This window comes from Mya arenaria, chromosome 10 (assembly GCF_026914265.1).
Source record: "Mya arenaria isolate MELC-2E11 chromosome 10, ASM2691426v1".
Lineage (NCBI taxonomy): Eukaryota > Metazoa > Mollusca > Bivalvia > Myida > Myidae > Mya > Mya arenaria.
In genome coordinates this window covers 15204367-15225305 of record NC_069131.1, presented here as the reverse complement: position 1 = coordinate 15225305, position 20939 = coordinate 15204367, and the positions used below count along the sequence as shown (strand labels likewise).

Sequence of the window (20939 nt, the reverse complement as noted above, 5' to 3'; positions counted from 1 at the left end):
TTAAGAATATAATCATCGATATTCAATTTGATGATGTTAATGCAAATTGTGTATTTCTTGTTGTACTGGCCGTAATACGCTGTGAAAGTCGAGTTCGCATAAAACAATTGGCGGATGTTCTTAAGATGGTCATGCATCAAAGACATCATAACATCGAATTAACATCGAAATGGAATAGCACCTGACTAAAATAGTTGTTAACATTTCGTTAAGAAAGAGTGAACGTTTAATTTTTAATTTCAACAAACAAAAATTGCTTTGAAATCTATAGTAATAGTGTTAGTTAGTGGTCAAATCAAATGGTTTTGAGTAATACAGTGCGCATTTTCGGTGTTTACATGTTGTAATTGGTTTTAGGAAATCGTTTACGTCTTCAATGGAGCATTTTTTGTAAACAACACTATATCTCACGTCGTCAGTGAAACGGAGTACGAAGGCTGAAAATGACATGGCTTTGTATAATATTTGCTCATAAGGAAGCAACTGTAGCTATTATATCAATACATTTGAATAGAAATATACAGTTTCAAACATTTTAAAATTTCAATAATCAATCGGAATAAATGGACTTCTTCTCAAACATTTAAATCACTTTTAATTGACATTTATTCATTGTAACTTCGTGAATTACATAAGTGGAGCAAGACTTATGCTAGTATATTTGTTGATAATATTACAAATTTCATGGGGTTTTACATAGAACAATTATAAAGCTGGCACTAAAAATTTCGATTTGACCACACTCGAAGCATGAAAAACGTACATACTCGTATTTGAATTATGTAAACAATATGATTGTGCGTGTAGTGACACAATCTATTCTACACGCTCTTTTTGAACAATGTACCCCAGAATAATAGCATTGTTTAGTTGATTAGTTTGTCATGCATCAACATTCTTTCCAATGTTTGATATGGAATGCTTTTAACCTCCAAACACACATAGTGTTGATACAATATAATATGCTTCTCGCTAATAGCTTCATTACCAAACTAAAAACACATGTTGTGACGCAAAGCAGAGTTATTTTTCTGATTTAAGTGCTCACATACGTTTTGGCTTTTTTTTGATGAATATACTTGCGCAAACGAACTTCGTGAGTATATTAAAACGGTTACCATATAATTGTGCAGTTGGGCTACGAACTTTGCGTTATAAAATACTTAACTTTTCATCAGTAAACACATCGTAATATGACTGGAATATTTCAGTTGTTATTATTGGTCATCGCGACTCTCGCGTCCGAGCCATCGTGTCCAGCGTGCTCCAAATACGATTATGAGGAAAAGGTGCTCGAGAGAATGATCCGCATGGAGTTCGCTTTTGAAAAGGTATTAGACGAAAACAAGGCTGTGAGCAAATCTGTTCAGCTAGACCTAACGCGGATCAAGGAAGAAAACGAACATTTGCACGCCACCGTTGACGCTCTAAAGGAACAACAGGAGCATGCAGAACGTAGACTGATTTCGCTGATGGAGGAAGTTGAGAGAAACCAGTCCAGCACACTTGAGAATGTTGTGACCGAATCTAACAATACGTTAAAACATATAAGTGCCGCCTTCAATGTTATTAAAGGTAAGGACTGATAGGGAGAATAAATAAAAAAAAAAAAAAAACGTCTATATATCTGATATGTGTTAAATGATTAGGTTGAACAGTAGCCAGAAAACACGCTTATACTATGTCTCTCATTCGGATTTTATTGGCCATTATTCATTGAAAACATGCACGGATGGATGCCGGTTCATCAGTAGAAGTAGTTCGTAATGTTTTAAATAATGGCATTATTCAACCTCTAAATCTTTAACGTGTATGTTGTTTATCTTAGTGTAAAGTGTATTACTGCATAAATAATTCAGGTTCCCAAGAGTCATAAAGTATAACTGCTAAAGTGTTATGTATGCGACATCTACTTGCAGCGTGGTTAACTGTAAATATATCTGACATTGTAAACAGTCCATGTACATCCGTTGCTTTGATAGAAGTTGAAATGTAATCATCACTGATTATTGTATAGCTACTATTTGTTGATTTAAGTGTAAGACCGTACTTTATTTCACGAGTGTCATGAAACAACATATCTTCCCGATTTGAGAAGCCACGAGTGCAAATATAGTTTTTAGTCTTAGGCGAATACAAATTATGTGTAAATGAATGAAGGTCACCATTCAGATGATACTAGACTATTAAGTAAATGAGAGTACAAAGAGGTTTAATACTTTTGACGACGCCTTATTGAATTTAAAACATATATTCACGTTACATTATGATATTAATAAGTTCTATAAAATACAATACGTTCAACTTAATTAAAGAAACAATCCGCCAATCATGTTTTTTCTCCTATATATAAAGAAAACAAAATAACAGCTACATGTGCTGACATAAATTGTGTCACACTTTATAACCGCGCCCTAACTTATCAAATTTTGTAATGGATTTGTAAATTTTAAATGATACGACATGAACTGAAATGCTTAAGTATTTTGAAAAGATATGTTTTTTTCCTTAGTTAATTGACAAATATAAGGGAATATGGATTAAACAAATAACTTGGTCTCCAAAGTGAAAATCAGTCACAGTGAATGGAACAATGAAGCCTATACATGAGGAAATTCGTATTTATTGTAACAACAGAGATTCCCTTTAAATTCGCACGATATTTTTATAATGCATAGTAAAATTATAGTATTTCGAAAAAAATAAACTGATTTACAGATAAAGTAATCGTCCCAGAGGTGTATTTCCACGCCCGCTCGCCACAGAGCACCACCCTTACCACAGGTGAGGTGATCGTGTACAAGACAGTAGAGACCAACCAGGGCAACGGCTACAACGCTACTACGGGGAAGTTCACCGCTCCAACACGGGGACTCTACTTGTTCTTCATGCACACGTGCACACCATACAACAAATATAGTTTTCTGCAGATAGTGAAGGAAGGCTCACTCCTCATCGCAAGTGTACATCGTGACAGTAACAATTATGTATGTTCCAGTAGTCAGGTGTTTGTTCAGCTAAATGACAGGGAAAGTGTCTGGGTACAATGTTCGAGTGGTGGCTCGACCACACAATTGTATGATAGTTCAAATTATTGGTCAAGTTTTGGTGGTGCTATCATTCACAACTGACGTGATGTGTGTCCGCAGTGTTAACAAAAGAAAGTGATTTAAATAAAACTCGCTAAAGCTCAAGCACAGGATTTGGAGCGACACCACGTGCCTTTTATGTGGAAAACAATCGCGTTTTAATAAGCATTTATGTTGTAATATAGTATAAGATATCTCCTCTGCCTGCATGTGGTTGTCATGGATTGTATTTAAAACTGAGAGCACATGAAAATGTTAATATCAATTAATTGATTGTGTTAAACTCATATGATGTATTAGTATGCAACATGTTTTGTTTCTTTATCTTATGTCTATGTCCTATCAGATTGATTCTGTGTTAACCGCCTGGTTCCAATTTCAAACTCGATGTCATTGTAAAACATCAATATAAGGCTAAATGCTTTCATGTTTACTAGTTTCGATTGCAAACCTTTTCATTGCGGATGACTGGCGCTCATTTATACCATATTTAAATTCAACATATGAAGCGAATACTATTACACACTGTTTGTAGTGAAATAAGAAAACAATACATTAAACCATATGATTACCATTAGCCTTCAAATCAAAAGTAAACCAAACTTATGTCAAGTAAATATGCTATTATTGTAAATAAAATGCTATGATTGAATGTTGTAACATATAAAGTTAAATACATGTTATGTTATTTTCTTTGTAGCACATCCAAAAATGGTTTCATGTGTAGCTTTGTGAATAAAGTTTTCTTAGCTTTATTTTGAATTCTGAAATACGTTGTTTGTTCTTGTTATGTTTGGAAAGCACAAACTAAATTATTATATTAAACACAGCCTAATTTAATATAAGCCAATGGCATTTCTAAAAGTTATTGTAACACTTTTTGATATCTAGACCAGGAGCGCATCCAGAATTCCACGTGAGAGGGGGCGTAACTTAGGGGCGTAACCTTTTGAATTGCACCCTCTCTAAGAACCTTAATTTTGCCGGTTTAAAGTTGAAATGGGATTCGGGTGAGGTCCGCCAAGAAATCTTTTGAAAGATTTAAGGGGGAATGGGCGCGCGCCGGGTGTGCCCCCCCCCACTGGAACAGCTTGTGTAGACAAGATATCTTGAACAATCAGAATCTATGTAATTTTCTTATATGAACAATGGTTTAAAAATTAACTTGTCGTTCAATGTCAGCTTTCAAAGTATAGTAAGTCCATTTGTGAAATGAGTTTCTGCGCCTAAAACGCTTCTAAGTGAAAAAAGTATAAAATGAAAAGTTTACAATATAAAATAAACTTTAGTTGTAAATATCAATACTATCAAGAGTATTTTTAAAATTATAGATACTTGCCGAATTAAGCAGTTTTGTACAATACCATAAAATGAAATTGTTTATAATAATCGCTGAACATTGTGAAAGCAATGCTTCTATCAATATTCCAAATATCAAATCATATGATGAAAAACGCATAGCCACTAGGTCAAAAGCCAAGGACATATTTTGAAAACATGTCTAGCATGACAAACGTTTACATCTCCTCCTTTTAATCGACTCATGAAAACTGCTTTACACACAGGTATACACCCATTGTGTGGGCAAGCTCAGACCATTCACTTCCGCAAAAATGTGTATTACCCCTGCGGTTCTTTTTGAAGCATTGTCAAAACGCCCGGCGATTGATTTCAAAAGCAGATTTATAAGATGTCCATCTGCTTGAATACAATTTAATATAATTGTCGGACAAGTAACATCCAAACATTTCGAAAATGTTCAAGTTCTTCTCTGACTGTGAATTTTTATTTAACAAGCAAGTTTGAGAATTAATATTCCCCGCCGAATGATCAATTCCGAAGAATAAAACATGTCATGACTTTGACCTAATCCAAACTTTACAAAGAGCCATTTATTTAAAAACATAAATTATAAACAAGACAAGATTTCCATGATGCTTCAGACGACAGTCTTGAACAAGGGAGGTAATTACATTGTGGTGACCATTAAAAAGGAGTTCCATACGGGCATTTTAAGCATGTCTCTAAACGAACAGTTTTTATTGTTTTAATTAACGGGCAAAAACCTGTAACTGACCCGATTCATACAGATTTTGCGCATGCTACATCACACTTTAGGTAAACATATTCCACATAAGATTCATTACTTTATTTCCTGCATATTTTTTATAGAAAAACGGTCTGCGGGGACTCATTTTAGTTGTTTATATTAATTCAAGGTCAATCCATCTTGTGATTCTGACCCGATCAAGAGAAATATTGCACATGTAACACAACACACACTATAGATATATATGAACTTCACATAATCATCATTGCATTGAATTCTTTCACTTAATTAATTAATTAATAATGGTTATGGGTTCACACATGTTAAACTGTGTTATTAATTAAAGGGCAATAACGCATGTGTTAGTGACCGGAACAGGACAATGGTGGGGTGACTTTCAGCTCAAAGGGCCACTATTAAAAGGGTAATCCGGACCCCCCTTTGCTACATTTCATGATATATACCAAAATGACGGGGAAGGACGGAAGTTTATCAGACTGCCGGCATAAATTGGCATAAATGGCGGCGAGCCGAGAAAATCCAAGATGGCCGACAAAGATGGCCGCCAAAATCTGAAAATCAGCTATGCTCTTTTTTACCTTGTTTATCGACCTTTTCATCTCGTTTCAACATAATTTTTCACCTAAACTGTAAGAATGATCATAGTTTATTCTTTTTAGTGATGACATAGCAAGGGAGTGTGGAATTCTAACATATATCTTTTGAATAATTGCATCCAGTAACTTTTTCTTGTATTATAAGATAACTTAAATTACTTATACATCAATAAATATGTTTTTATATGAGTTTTAACCAATTTTTATCCAACCAAAAGCTGTTTCAGGTGGGTGGGGTAAATTGAAGCGGTTCTGAAAACCGGACCTAAAATTGAGAATTTTCTTAAAGTTTCATTGTGAGGAAAAAACTGCTAGGTTGCATGCAACTGACACCTGCAATTATGTTGTATCAAAGCATGATTATCAGGGTAAAAGCATAAATTTGCATAAACAGTGGCGAGCTAAAATTATCCAAGATGGCTGACCTTTAGGTTGGATTCCCGGCAACATGGACAATTTTTCATGATTATATTTATAATAGTATTAAAAAGTGTATAAGTAGATGAAAGTTTATTAATGAACAAATAACAAAATAGTGATATTTAAACAATTATATCATTTTTCAAAATGAATTAACTTCATTAAATTTATGATGGATAACATAATGACTTCCAAGATGGTTGCTAATATTTGATATCTTTGACAAAATAACAGTAGGCACATACAAATAATTTTTACCATTTTGCATATGAGTATATACAAGTGCATCTTAATAACACTTCTGGGAACTAATAAAATCATAAGGCTAATTTAGCAATCTTCTAACTCAACATCTGCAAGTTCAGACATGTACTTGTGTTTGTCAAGCACCCCTAACAATCAAATGCTTCGGTACAAGGTTGCTCATTCGAACACCAAACACAATCATCTTTGCATGAATTACAGCAACTACAAACCAAATCACTTAGCAATTCAGGGGCAGCTGCAGCCTGTGTCATCATCTGAGGAATAAAAAATCCTGAATGTGGATCAACAGTATAACCATAGTCCACTGGATCAGCCAATGGTGTTGGGGATAATGCACCTCTCCAGATCAACAATTGGTACATACATCGAAGCAAGTGGAGCATGAAACTGTCATTGGTTGGAGGAAGTTTTCTTGGTTTTACTTTTGTTGTCTGCAAGAACAAGATTTGTTCTTAAAACATTCAGTGATTTACAATTGTTTTGACCATACAACAAGCCAACAAAAACAACAGCTGCTGCCTTTGTCTGAGGTAAAAGTGTGGACTGAGCCCCAAGGTCTGCAAGATCACTGACTTGCTCTGCCGATTTGGTCATGACTTGGAAAGCTTTTTTTTACCAATACCAAATAATGAAGAACATGTATCACAGCCCGTGATACAAAATACCGGTAACAATATTTGTGTAACTTCTGGCTGAAGAGATTCAACTGCGGAATGAACTTGAATATACCTTGTTCGATCAGAATACGCCACTTTACGACCCGTTTTGAAAAATATCTTTTCAACTCTCAACTGATCAAAATGATGTACAAGGAGAACAAACACGTCGGTGTCCGGACTAGCAACAACAATTGTATTTGCACCTAAATCAGATGCATGTGCAACATAAAATATCAGTCGAACATCTGCTTCCTCCTGGTCGGATGTTAGGCCACCAACAAATGCTACTGACAGACCGGTGACTTTTAAAGCCTTTGTACCCATACCACCAACAACAAACAATGTCTCACCATTGACAAGAATATCATGGCCATGCAATGCAAGGTGTTCTGTATAAAGTTTAGTCAACTCACTCTTACTCTTAGTGCTGGTCAGTATACTTTTCCAGTCCCTGATCTGCATATTTGGTTGAATTGTAACTGGCGCATGGGAAAGATGTGTTTGATACCATAACTGCTGGCTAATACACATCTCCAAAACTCTGAAGCCATTTCCGAGTAAGTGATTTGTCTATTTGATGAAGGTTGAAGCATTTGGACAATAGCCTTCTCATCAAAGACAATACAATCAGAAGCAGCTGGGATACTGTAAATAACCTCATCTTTAACAAGACCTTCAATTTTGTCTAGGAAGTCGGATTTCTTTGTCATTGTTATGGAACCTTCATCAGTGAACAAACTAAGAGGGACTGGGGCATTTTCAAATGATAAAACCCGTTGCAAAGGCACCTTTTTGAATGTATTAATGGCTAAAAGCCGAAGATACATCTCCTCACCATTCATCTGAACAGATTTTGTGGCCGTTCGAACAACAGACTTAGACAGAGCCATGGGTTTTTATTTTAACCCGTGCCATTGGATCAAAGAATGACTTTTTTGTTGACTGGTCTTCTTCAACTATAAACCTCTCACTAACAAAGGTTTACAGCAATCGTTTGCCTGTATCATGACAATTTAAAAGGCTCTCCTCCACCTCAAGCAGGGCTGCTATTCCTGTAGCAATGTTACAAAGGTTGCACGTGCATCACTACACACTGAACTTACACGTGCATTAATAGATATTAAATTCATTTGTCATTTTATTACATTGTTATTGCTCCGGATGGACACATTTGAGCTTTATTTCATTAATCAAAGGGGAGTGAGGTTTTTGTTACTGACGTAATCTAGACGACTCCTACTTGTGCACCAACGCACTGTGTGTGAATATCTCAATTAATTATCATTAATTTATTTTGTTCAGTTCCATAGTAAAAGCTAAATTCAGATGTATGTTTAGCTGTTTTATTTATTAAAGAGCAATAACGCATGCGATCCAAACGAATCTTGCGCATTGTGGCTATAAAGGTTTGGCATGATCTTTATTGATGTATGTTGAGTAGTTACATGTTCAATGCAATATATTTGGTTTTATGTATAATGTTCACATTTACACGTTAGCATACATGCAACTTTTTCACCACCCCCCCCCCCCCCCCTCCCATGATATTATCAAACATCTATAGCCTTGCTCTTTTGAAAGTATCTCGATATCACTGGACTACATGAGCTGCTTTTAAATGAAAAAAAGGGACCAATATAATCGAATACGGCCATAAGCGGAATTAAAAAAGAAAAGGAACGGTTGCACGCGGCCGTTGATGTATTGAATGATTATGACGTAGAAGGTTCAAGGTAGAATACTGTTGTTAGTTGTTAAAAATATTTATAATAATTGATTACTGATAATTAATAATAACCTGATGATATACAAGATAATATATATGAAACGTGAATGAGTCTTTTTAATAAAATAAACAAAACGAGAATACGCACGCAAGTCCAAAACATAGTAAACATACTCGAATTTAAGTAGTTAAAATATCATCATTAGCTAATCTACTGGCGGCCACACCCCTTTTTCATTGAACTTTGTAGAACAGGCAGCTTCGAAGTCAGATTTCACTAAAAGCATCTGAAAAGGTCAATTTGAATACATTGACTTTAATTGGGGCAATTTGTATTTCTGAGAGAGGGCCAGGCGTCAATATTCTTTGTAAAGCAGATATTGTTTGTCTAATGAAATAGTATGAGCTTAAGCTTATATCATTATTACCAAGACAAATACCACATGTTTTGACATTTTATAACAAATGTTTTATACTCGAAGGATATATATTATAATAGAAGACCAGCACACGACTTGCTAAGTAGATATTTCTTTGTGAGCTAAACTCTTAAACATGTGAAAATCCAATATTCAGAATCTGTAGTCTATTTCGAAACACCAAAATACTCATCTTACCTACTATAGTATCGTTATAGTATGAAATAAAACAAATCGACAGATACTATTGTTTTAAGCGTAAGCGTGTTTTGTAGACTACATCTCTGAAATATGCAAGCTGTGATAGGGCATGTGGCTTCTATAAAACCTGAAACCTTTTCTTAGAAATAAGTATTTCAATATGTAACCGGGAATTCCATATGTATAAAGCGGCACGTATACTGTCTCGATATAGAGCTAGCTTTTATAGCGACGCGATAGAATGTGCGCTTGCAGACCGAGTGGTCCTGGGTTCGAACCACGACAGGTGCACTTAGCAATTTGTGCAGTCTGTTACATTTGGCACCCAACGTGGAACCCGTGTTGCACGATAGGCCACAAGGGCATTGCATATTTAACTAAGTCTCCGAAATTCGAGGATCCATTTCAAAATAGAGGGGAAAGTCTAACCGGGTATCCTATGTGTATATAGAAGCATTAATACTGTCTTGCTATAGTAAAACAACATTTTAATTATTTTATAACTTTTTTAAAATTTCTGAACTTATTTAAAAAAAGGAACGAGTTTAAGCGCACAATGAACTCCCGTTTATCAATACTGATTTTTTAATGTATTCTCTCTTCGTTGTTTTGCGTCGTTGTGTGTCTCTGGTATTTTAAGTGTCTTCTTTAGTAGGGTTGTGTCTGGAAACTTTGATACTGAAAACTGTCTTGATGTTATATGGGTACCTTTAGGCTTATTTCCGTTACAAACTGTACCGAAAATATAACTCACAGAAAAAAATACTGTAAACGTAAATAAAAATGTCCACTGACAATTAAAACATATGGTCGGTGCAATAATAAGGATATAATGAACATATGTTTTGTTTCGCCTGGGACCGTCTGTGTCTGTAAGGCATTTTGCCTCTAAACAGGGTCTTCGCCCAAATAGTTCACTAGCCGGTATGTCCCTGTTTTTTTTCTATCTTATCATTATGTCATTTAGTCCCCTTTTCTCAAAGGAGAACGCCTTATCTTTATGTGATTTTGATGTTTGATTTATGATACACGTACGTTGCTTCCTTGTTAGACATTTTAAATGTTTATTTTAACGTACTTACTATAGAAATATGAAAGTATAAGACTGTAATTTTCCATGCTTTGTAGCATGTGTCTTCATTTGTGTAAGAAGGTAGAAGGAAGTAAGATATTTTTTTGTTTTAAATCACCTGACACTGAACTGAAATAATAACAACTTGTTTACTACCTATAAAATCATCAACAGGTAGTAAGGGTTTTGGTTTCGTTCGTGTCAAAGAGTTTTGATTTGGCTAAATTAGAACCATTGCATTGTTAATTTTCTTCTATTGCTTTTGTTTCCTTTTTTCCGATAAATAGGGACATTGCTTTAAAAAGTATTCAAAACATATCCAAAATGGAAATATTGCAATACGAAACGGATGTATGCAAACTATATATAAATGTGGAACTAACGCTGTATCAGTGGGCAAAACAGTGCCATCCCTTGTACGGATAACACGTGTATAACTACTGGTATCAGGTAACCATTCATTATTGAATAACTGATTTGTGGTTTAAATGTTTTTTGGCCGCTAGGCGTGACACTGCTATTGTTATTAAACTATTAGCTCATTCTTAGTACGCATTTATCAACACATTCAACTTTCCTAAAATCCGTGTCATTTTGATGTATAAACTACTGTTATTAGTTGTTATCATATTATTATGATTAATTAATACTTTTTCACAACTACCTGATTATATACATGTAGATAAGACGAATGTTCTGGAATATTACATTGAATCATGTGCATTGGTTTTGTGTCAGTTTTTGAATATATATATTTATCTTCAATATTTTCTCTGTTATTGAATAATAACAAACAAATGTTTTATGCTATAATAGGAGGAAAACAGCTAGTATCCAACCTCTGATGTATAAATATACCACGCACGCAGCTGTGCTACGTGTCATACAGATAACTCTAAAAACTATATCACTTTTCCACTGAACACATTGCAATATGACTGGATTACTTCAGCTGATGTTATTGGTCAGCACGGCCCTGGCCTCCGAGCCATCGAGTCCTGTGTGCTCCAAATTCGACTACGAGGAAAAACTGCTTGATAAAATGATCCGGATGGAGTTTGCATTTGAGCAATTAAGCAATAGGATGGGCCAGGACTTGAAAGACATTCGAGAGGAGAAAGAACGTTTGCAAGCGGTCGTTGATGTCATGAAAGACCAACAGAAGCAAGCAGAACGTAGACTGGTTTCGCTCATGGAGGAAGTTGAGAGAAACCAGTCCAGTACACTTGAGAGTGTTGTGACCGAGTCTAACAATACGTTAGAACAAATAAGTGCCGCCTTCAATGATATTAAAGGTAAGGACTGAAAATGTTATCTCTAAAAAGAAGCTATGCTTAGGTACAATATTTTTCTGCCATATCGAATACAAATCAAGGCATACATACATAACATATAATCAGAGAGAGAGAGAGAGAGAGAGAGAGAGAGAGAGAGAGAGAGAGAGAGAGAGAGAGAGAGAGAGAGAGAGAGAGAGAGAGAGTATAATATAGACACACAGGCTAAGTATCTGATATTGGTAAGAGATTGGACAGTATGGATAAGAAAGCTAAACGCTTTTGGCGTGTCTCTTTTCTGTCACACCCTTGATCTGCTTACGAAATGTGAAGGATGGTGTAAAGTTAAACTTATTCACAGTGTTTATGAAATGCATGCACTTTGACAGATGAATATAAATAGCAAGACCGGACTAAGACATAGGGATGGGTAGATACTATAAATATGTTTGATTAAATAATTCTATCTGGCTCCGTAAATGTATAAATTAATTTATAAACCATTATAAATGAATGGCTGACGATATTTTTATAAATACCAGGTGTTTATTTTGTGAAATAGTTTTGTTATCTCTAATACTGTTGATCACAATTAGATTTCACCCGAATACTCCCCCTTGGTGTGTTGTCATGTACATGTGTTTGAAATTGACAGCACGTGATGAAAAGGTGTGAGATTTCAATTACGTTTTGTGTTATAACTCGTATAATATATGTATGTTGTATGCTTTGCAGACTCAAAATAATAGATTCTTCAAAAGCTTTCCTGATTGAGGGAGTTAAGCTTTTACCGTTTCCTTATCATGTGTCTAAGCCAATACAAAATTGAATATATGCTTGGCGATAGGTTTCAATTTTGAGACTCATTATTAACAGGCCGGAACACCCCCCAGAAAATCAACAAAAAAACACACTTAGTACATTATCAAAAATTTCTTTGAGAAAGAGACGCTCGGGACGCTTACAGCAGAAGCCCGGGAAAAGCAATCGTCAAAAAAACAAACATTAAAACAAACCCATATGCATAAAAGTGTTTGGCTGATTACTAGCGATCAAAATGTACACCGTATGCAGATGCAGTCTTTAAAGCAAATACTGTTTTTTTATAAATAAATATAGACAAGGATGGTCTACGTCCGTAAACGAATCATATACATTGTTTAAAAAGAACCTACGGATAAAACTTTCCTATGCATTATAAAATATATACTTAATATTGCATATATTGCATTAACACGGTTTAGTTTGTCATCATACCACATCATGAATGAGAAGGGAAGACACTTGAACATATCTCGTGCAGATATAATTTGTACATACTGTATAATGAATGTAATAGAAACCGAATACAATTTTCTCCATGTTTGTCCATTGTTCAGTGAAATAAAAAACTCAATACGTTAAACCATATGAGTGATAAATATTTTTCCAAGTAATCTATCAAAATATATGTATAAGGCTTGAAACGCATATAAAAAAAATACTATGTGTTGTTTCACTTATACTACTGCTGCTTTTTAAGATACCGAATAATAAAGTATACGAAATAGTGCCTTAACTACATGTATTTTACGATGCCATACTAATGAATGATATTAGGAAAACACAGATTTCACCAATTTAAAGGGACTCGCACATGTTCTTGGACAAAACAATAGTTTTCCCGGTAATGCATCTGAAAACATATGTTTTATCATTAGTTTACTCTATGATATCGAAATTGAAGAAAACAACAACAAAAATTAATAAACAAACATATTTTGGTTCGGGTGCGAACCCACGCCGTTAAAGTCAAGAATAAAAAAACCGCCGCCTTCTCCACTAGGCCATAATGACTAATAGAACAGTAGACGGATAGTTTGACCTTTAAATAATACATTGATAACATCACGTTATAGTGTCACTAACCCAATCACACAGCAATGAAATTGCTGAATCCCGTAAATAACACGATTTAAATTATGGTCTTGATAGAAGGTATTTGAGCAAATATTAACATTTGTTGGAGGGTTCCAGCTGCCACTTTCTTAGTTTTAACACTTCTAATGATTTTCAAAACTTTATTTCTACGTAATAAAAATGCATTTTACAAATCATGAACGAATCACTTTAACATCACTACTGGCTGTCTTGACACTGGCCTTTTATTATAACCGTCAGGTAGATTGTACTATAATTTTGTAACTTTTAAATCTTGATTTGAGATGTATTATGGTATGTAATGTAATGTTTGTTAAACTATTTTTAAATTGTTTCTAAGTGTATTAGTTTTGTACATTTAGTTTTGAATTGTGTTTCTTTGAAAGGTCAAAAACCAACCAGCGAGATGACACAAGTTATATTATCGAATTGGCACGGCCTTATAATAGTATTAATCACTGCCACTGTTTTGTAAATAGTAAACAGGTATTTTGGTAACACTACTTGATATCGTCACCCAGCCATGCAATAACCGTCTTATAAATATGTTTTTGCGAATAATGCTTTTACATTGCTAGTGAATATTTTAGAGAAATTTTCCATTTAAAATGTATTTGGGATAAAATAAAAATAAAAATTTCTTCACCATACTGTTTATTTTTAATTTTTAAAATTGATAAAATTTCATTTAAAATGCTTATTTCAGCTGAATTCAGTGTGCGCGTGAACAATGCCTAAGAATGGACCGTAGGGCTTCATCAGTCCAGGCTATAAGCGATATTTAACATATTAATGAAAACCAAGTCTCACTGTACGTCACTATGACCAAACTACCACAAACACGTGTGAATCATTAATAATACAATGGTTGATGTTATGCGTTGTAAATAAAACTAGAGTTCCTTAATTTTTCATTTTTTTTTTTATTTTTTTTTATTTTTTTTTTTTTTTTTTGTGGTTCACAAAAAAACTTTTTGTTTCTTAAAAGATTAATATGAAAATATCTCCATCTTCTTTTAAACAGAGTGATTCATAGTGAAGTATCATAATATCATATGTATTGCGAAGCCAGTTTTGATTGTTAATCCAAATGCTCGAGACGCCATTAGAGTATCGCAAAGGTCGTCTTTCAAATTAGGCATGATTTTCCTGCTATCTTCTTCGCGTTGTTCGTTGAGATGTGCAGTTTAATAGGCAATCACGGGTGATATGGGGCATTTACCACAAAATGGATTATAATAAGGCATTTCCGAAATGCCACTATAAGAGAAAACATATTTTAAACCTCATTTATTTGCAGAACGGTGAAAACCTTAATATATTCCAAATTGTCGTATCAGAATCACATTTTAAGTAGAAAAACATGTCGTTCCACGAAGTACTGGTGGCATTTGGAAGAATGAAGACGAACTAATATCACACTATTTGTTAAATGTCTGTTAACGCTTAGAAATAATTGATCTATTGCATTTTTACAACCATCCAAACGATCCAAATGCATTTGATAGTTTACCTAATCAGGCCAAATTGACATTGAAGTAAAACAACAGAAATGACAGATACACAATTTCCAAATGATAATAATATAACATAATCGTGTTCGGTCTCTCATAGGACAATGACCAAGAGCAAGCGCCGAGCGTTAACGGAAGAAAATGTTTATCATTCAGAATATTAACTTGCCCATATTAAACGGCTGTTTGTATAATAACTGTTAGTTTAAAGGCATCAATGACTGTTTTTGGTCCTAGAATCTGGTCGGGGCCATCCCCCAAAATAATGATCCAGCACACAGTGTATACGCAATGACCACTCTCAATTTCTTTTGCGATATGTATTTTTATAACAGCACAAAATAAAACAAACAAAAACAGCAGTAGAAGTAATATTCGGTTATTTAAATGGAGCCCAGTATATTCTAGCAGGAAAAAACTGTGCATGAAAACACCTACCGATTCTTAAATAACCCTCAAATAGCATCTTTAAACTCAGGGCATTGGCGATTATGTTAAGTGTTGTTCCCCAATATAATTTTGGATTCATGTGAAAGGGAATTGCTTGCTAATTAGTAATAGCAATATACAATTCTTTCGAATGATATCAAAAATAATATGGGGTCACCAGACACCCACAATTCACATTATTATACATCGGATACCTTAAAGTCATATCATAAACAAATAGTATAATTATATCACTATAAGTAAAGTTTTATTCATGTTGTGTGATACATGTTTGGTATATCGGTGTTGTGTGGTATGCTTTACGTTAAGCGTCTGTAAGGCATAAGCCGTCTGTCCATTATGTTATAGTGATGTAAACCTATTTTTTATGTATTAACAAATGACTTCTCTTAACTTTGTAAACATTTTTACCCCCATATTCATAAAAAATGAATTTTTATCAGTTACAAATTGGAAACAAAACCGATACTGTAATTATAATTAAGTGCGCACAACGTCATTACGAAATTTGTATATCACGTGACTTTCTGAACATCTAACATTTAATGTTGCTTTATGCATTTGTTAACTCAGAAATGTTTGGTTGAAATAGTTTTATTAAATGAAATATTCATACTTACACTGTTTTTTTCCTAAAATATTTCACTTGAAAGCTAAATTATATAACTTATATTCAACTGATGAAGGTAATACAGGTAACAAGAAGGTAATAAGAATATTAGTATTGACACAATACTCGCTCATGTTTTTGGAAAAAAGTAGTTTTCCCGGTAATGCATCTGAAAACACTTATTGTATCGTTTTTATATACTCTATGATATCGAAATTGCAGAAAAAATTCATTAATTGTGTAAAAATTATTTTTAGTGGGATTCGAATCCACGCCGGTAAAGGCAGGAAAAAATAGTTTATCAAAACCTCAACCGTTAGACCACCAGGACGTTTACAATAGTAGTCTATATTTTATTTCTTAACAACAAATTGCTTACATCACTTGTCAATTAACTAATCAAGCGACAACAAATCTGTAATTAAGTGATTATTAGCGTTGTTAATGCTTATATGAAAATTGTAGTCTTCGAAGACGATATGTGAGCAAATATCAATATTAGCTTAAGGATTCCAGTCTTTTTTGTTTCTTAGTTTTGACGCTCTTCATTATTCGCCACACTTTATTTCGTCAAAAAAGTGCATTTAAAAACAACAACATTTAAACAAATTATGCATTAACTAATTGAGATATGTTAGTGTTCCTTTTTTATACATGCTAAACATATCATAGGGGAAAACATGAATCTAGTCACCATTCAGGTAAGAACAGGACTTTTAACGAAAAAAAAATTACAAAGGGATTGACCACTAACATCGGAGTAATGAATTAAAAATGCATATGATATTCATTAATTCATCAAACAACAATACGTTAAACTTAACCTAAGAAAAATCACTGAACATGAGTTTTCTTTTATGCTTTTAGATGAAATACGGAGTTTGATCAGTGAAATCACAAAACTGAAAAGATCAATTTGATTTTATTTTCACTACAAAATAAGGAGTGAAAAATATCAACCTTAAGAACTACTTTTAAAGTCCATTGTAGTGCTTCCCCTTGATCAAAACTAAACACGCCACTTTTGAACTAGAACTAGAACGGCTTTTGTTGCCAAAATTGTTAACAACCTAGCGTGGTCTTTACTCTTTACCTGGGATTCAAGCAAATCAGGCTGATCTCTGACAGTGAAGTATGACAAAATACCTATACTGAATATCATGAAATAAACTCTAAAACTAAGAAAAATGTTTTTGTCCAATGACTTTCAGGAAGTAGTACTTCGGTCATGTTTTATACCCTCTTTGTTTTAAAAGTGCTTTCGTTTTTTTTTAAACATAGATGCTCTCATTATACTTCTTTTATTTAAAAAAATGCAATAAAAATGAGTGAATAATAAACTATACAAAAATAAATATCCGAGAATTTTTTCTCCACGAACCAGAAATATAAAATTGACAGCTGCGTCATTAGCTATAATTTTGCTTGAGAGGCGTCCCATGGGAAGTGGGGTAGAAAATAATCTTTTAAAAAAGGGGCATTTTTTTTAAATACTCCGAAAAAAAGTATGAAAGAACCAGAAAAAAATATTGAATTTAGTGTAAGATCGTATTTTATTTCACGCGTGATCATAGAAAATATATATTTTCACTTGTGGCTTCGTCACTCGTGAAAATATGTTTTTCTATAACACTCGTGAAATAAAATACGATCTTACACTGAAATCAACAAATATCCCTTATTCCTTCTATATCTAATGAAAACAGTGTCATCAACGTTTTTACTGTTGCATTTGCATATGTAACTTGTCACACAATTTATCAGGGCAACACTTCTAAATTCTAGCCGACTATAAAGCTATTTTAATAATAGTATTCTATTAAATTGGTTTGCTTTAAAATAATACGAAATAAAGTGACGTGCTCAAGTAATTTAATACAAATACAAATAGGTGGTTTTTCAGTGAAATTAAAATGATATTTCACTGATTTTAACAGTGTAAATATCAAATTGATATTTTTGACTGTAAACATGAGTTTCAGTTTTGGCTTATAGCCTGCTCTAATGCCAAAAATCAAATGTCAGCGCAAATAGTGTTTTCACACAATTTTATGAACACCAAATATAAATGTTAAAGTAAAAATTTATTTAACTGTTACTTTGCAGATAAAGCAATCATTCCATCGGTGTACTTCAACGCCCGTTCTCCACAGACCAGCACCCTGTCCACAGGTGAAGTGATAGTGTACAAGACAGTGGAGACAAACCAGGGCAACGGCTACAGCTCCACCACGGGCAAATTCACTTCTCCAGTCCAAGGTCTCTTCTTGTTCCATACACAAACGTGTACACCTGCATCAAAATATGCTTACCTCGCGATAGTAAAGGAAGGCTCAGTTCTCATTGGAAGTAGTCTGTATGAAGGTAATTTTGCTGACTGTTCTAGTAGTCTGGCGTTTGTACAGCTTGAAAAGAAGAAACTGTCTGGGTGAAATGCTCCGCTGGAGGCTCGAACAGACATCTGTATGAGTCGAGTTATAGCTGGACCAGTTTTGGTGGTGCTCTCATTCACAACTGACATGCTGTAGTTCGAAGTTTTAACAAAAGAAAGTAGTTTCAATGTATAATGGACGTTAAATCTAAAGCACAGAACGTAGCGTGATTATTATGTGAAACTGTTTTGTTATAAGTTGTTCACATCTAACAGCGCGTCATACAAGATACAACACTAGTCTTATAAAAGGTTTAAAATAATATATATATATATATATATATATATATATATATATATATATATATATATATATATATATATATATTTGTGTGTGTTATATCGTTTGTGTTTTTTCGTCTGTTAAATGTTATGCAGACTCGAAATAGGTGAAGTTTTGAAGCTACTAAAATCACCAACGGGATAAGTGGAATAGACAATTTTCGTTAAATAAAATAATCATTAATTAGGTGAGTTCCCTTCGGACTCAAGCCAATACAGCTGACCTCGAAAAAAAAACTGGGACCATATGATATCACCTAATTAATAGCTGTTTATATGAAAAACATTGAAAGGCTGTAGGCGCGACAAGCGTGATCATATTTTTTTTACAGTTCTGTTCACAAGCAATAAAAATCGAATCTTATAATTAATTTGAGTGGTCCCAAACTGAAACCGGTAAGTGCCTGTCACGACCTTGTAATGGGTAATGTAAATTGATATTTTTTAATACAATAAGCTAGTTTCATAACAGTAACTGATAAACCTAAATGTACTAGGATTTATGAACATTGATTTCATCTCGCAAGTGAATTGATAGTGTAAGAATGATTAAATGAAACCCGATATTGGCTGAGGTTGTTTAGACTCTTCGTAGTAAGTGATGTAAGGCAAGGTCTTTAAGTCAACACATTTCTATTTTCTGCGTAATTATCTCAACTTATCTACTCTCCTCGTTGTCTCAATACAATTTATTTAAGATACTTTGGCTTTCTTTCAAATTAACTTTAACGATAGAAACTTATGAACGTATTTAAATAAAGTGGTCTTTGAACTCGCACTTTTTTAAACCGCTTTACACCATACGTACAATTTTGTAACTCCGGCATATTAATCATTTTAACATGTCATGTCAAAAAGTAGATCTAACGATACCTGATTTCGATTTGCGGGACTTATGTCTATAGGCCTGCGACCTGCAGCCTGCAGCCAAATAATGGAATTGTTTTGGTCGCGAAGGATTTTGAGAGAAACCAGTCATTATTCTAATCAGGCGTTATAGCAGACAGTGTCGCAATGCTATGCAAGTTACCCTGATAGTTTTCAATTATCTGGATAATCATGTTGGCAGCTTTGTATGCAGCTGACCGATGTTACAAAGTTTTGAATGGAGAGCAGCCAATGTCACTGCGGTCAAATTATTAAACGAGGAATTATTAGGCTGGGATAGTTTCTCTTAAGTTAGGCAAAGAGTGCCTTTGAAATGCAGATCAGTTCAAGTGAGTTGGCACTATGGTTATCGAATTTGTAGGAGATAATTCAGTGATATCAGTGTTCGTGTGTTCATGCTATGTGCATGCAGAAGGGCACACGAGCAAGTTCCTTGAAGCGAGCTTCCCACAAGACTACACACCGTCAACTATTTATATAGCTTGGTGTACCGGCTACAGCACCAACATGGGCAAGTTCATCGCTCTAGCACAGGCGCTCTATGGTATACACGTACACATATGCCGCTACAAACAAGTTTGCTTATTTCCAGATGGTAAAGGAAATGTCAGTCTTCATGGCAAGTTATCTTATTGACGCATAATAAACTAATTGTTCTGACAGTCATCCAGTTTGTGTATTCTTTGATTCCCATGTTGTTAGTGCAAACACTAATGAATGTTTGCTATGACTGTCTGTTTATAACATCACAATATCGTAGTTTGAATTCACGAGTCTTAATTTATTCCATAAAGAACAATCATTCAGTTTGTGGCTAGACAAACCGCTATTATTTCGCTATATGTGAAAGGTTTATGAATACGGTTTCCTAAACAAAACAAAACATATTGGTTTTTAAGGACTTTGTTTTATGAAATAATGAAATTACATATCAAGGCTGTAATAAAATGTTTCTATTTAAACATAGTTTTCGCTATGTACAAGAAAAATGCCATGTATTTGGATGTTAACCCTCTTGGTACTACGGATAACAGGTTTATTTGGCCGGTA

The 20939-nt window shown here is 34.1% G+C and overlaps 2 protein-coding genes across 2 annotated transcripts; both read left to right on the top strand.

Annotated features, from left to right (window-relative positions):
* Positions 1 to 1144: 1144 nt before the first annotated feature.
* On the top strand, positions 1145 to 3131 carry LOC128204376 (uncharacterized). The gene is made up of 2 exons (XM_052905793.1): positions 1145 to 1575; positions 2719 to 3131. Exons 1-2 carry the CDS (start codon positions 1194 to 1196, stop codon positions 3129 to 3131), a joined length of 795 nt encoding a protein of 264 aa, XP_052761753.1. The 5' UTR covers positions 1145 to 1193.
* A 7730-nt stretch (positions 3132 to 10861) lies between these two features.
* On the top strand, positions 10862 to 18962 carry LOC128204060 (uncharacterized). The gene is made up of 3 exons (XM_052905397.1): positions 10862 to 10970; positions 11337 to 11815; positions 18395 to 18962. Exons 2-3 carry the CDS (start codon positions 11455 to 11457, stop codon positions 18718 to 18720), a joined length of 687 nt encoding a protein of 228 aa, XP_052761357.1. The 5' UTR covers positions 10862 to 10970; positions 11337 to 11454; the 3' UTR covers positions 18721 to 18962.
* Positions 18963 to 20939: the final 1977 nt, after the last annotated feature.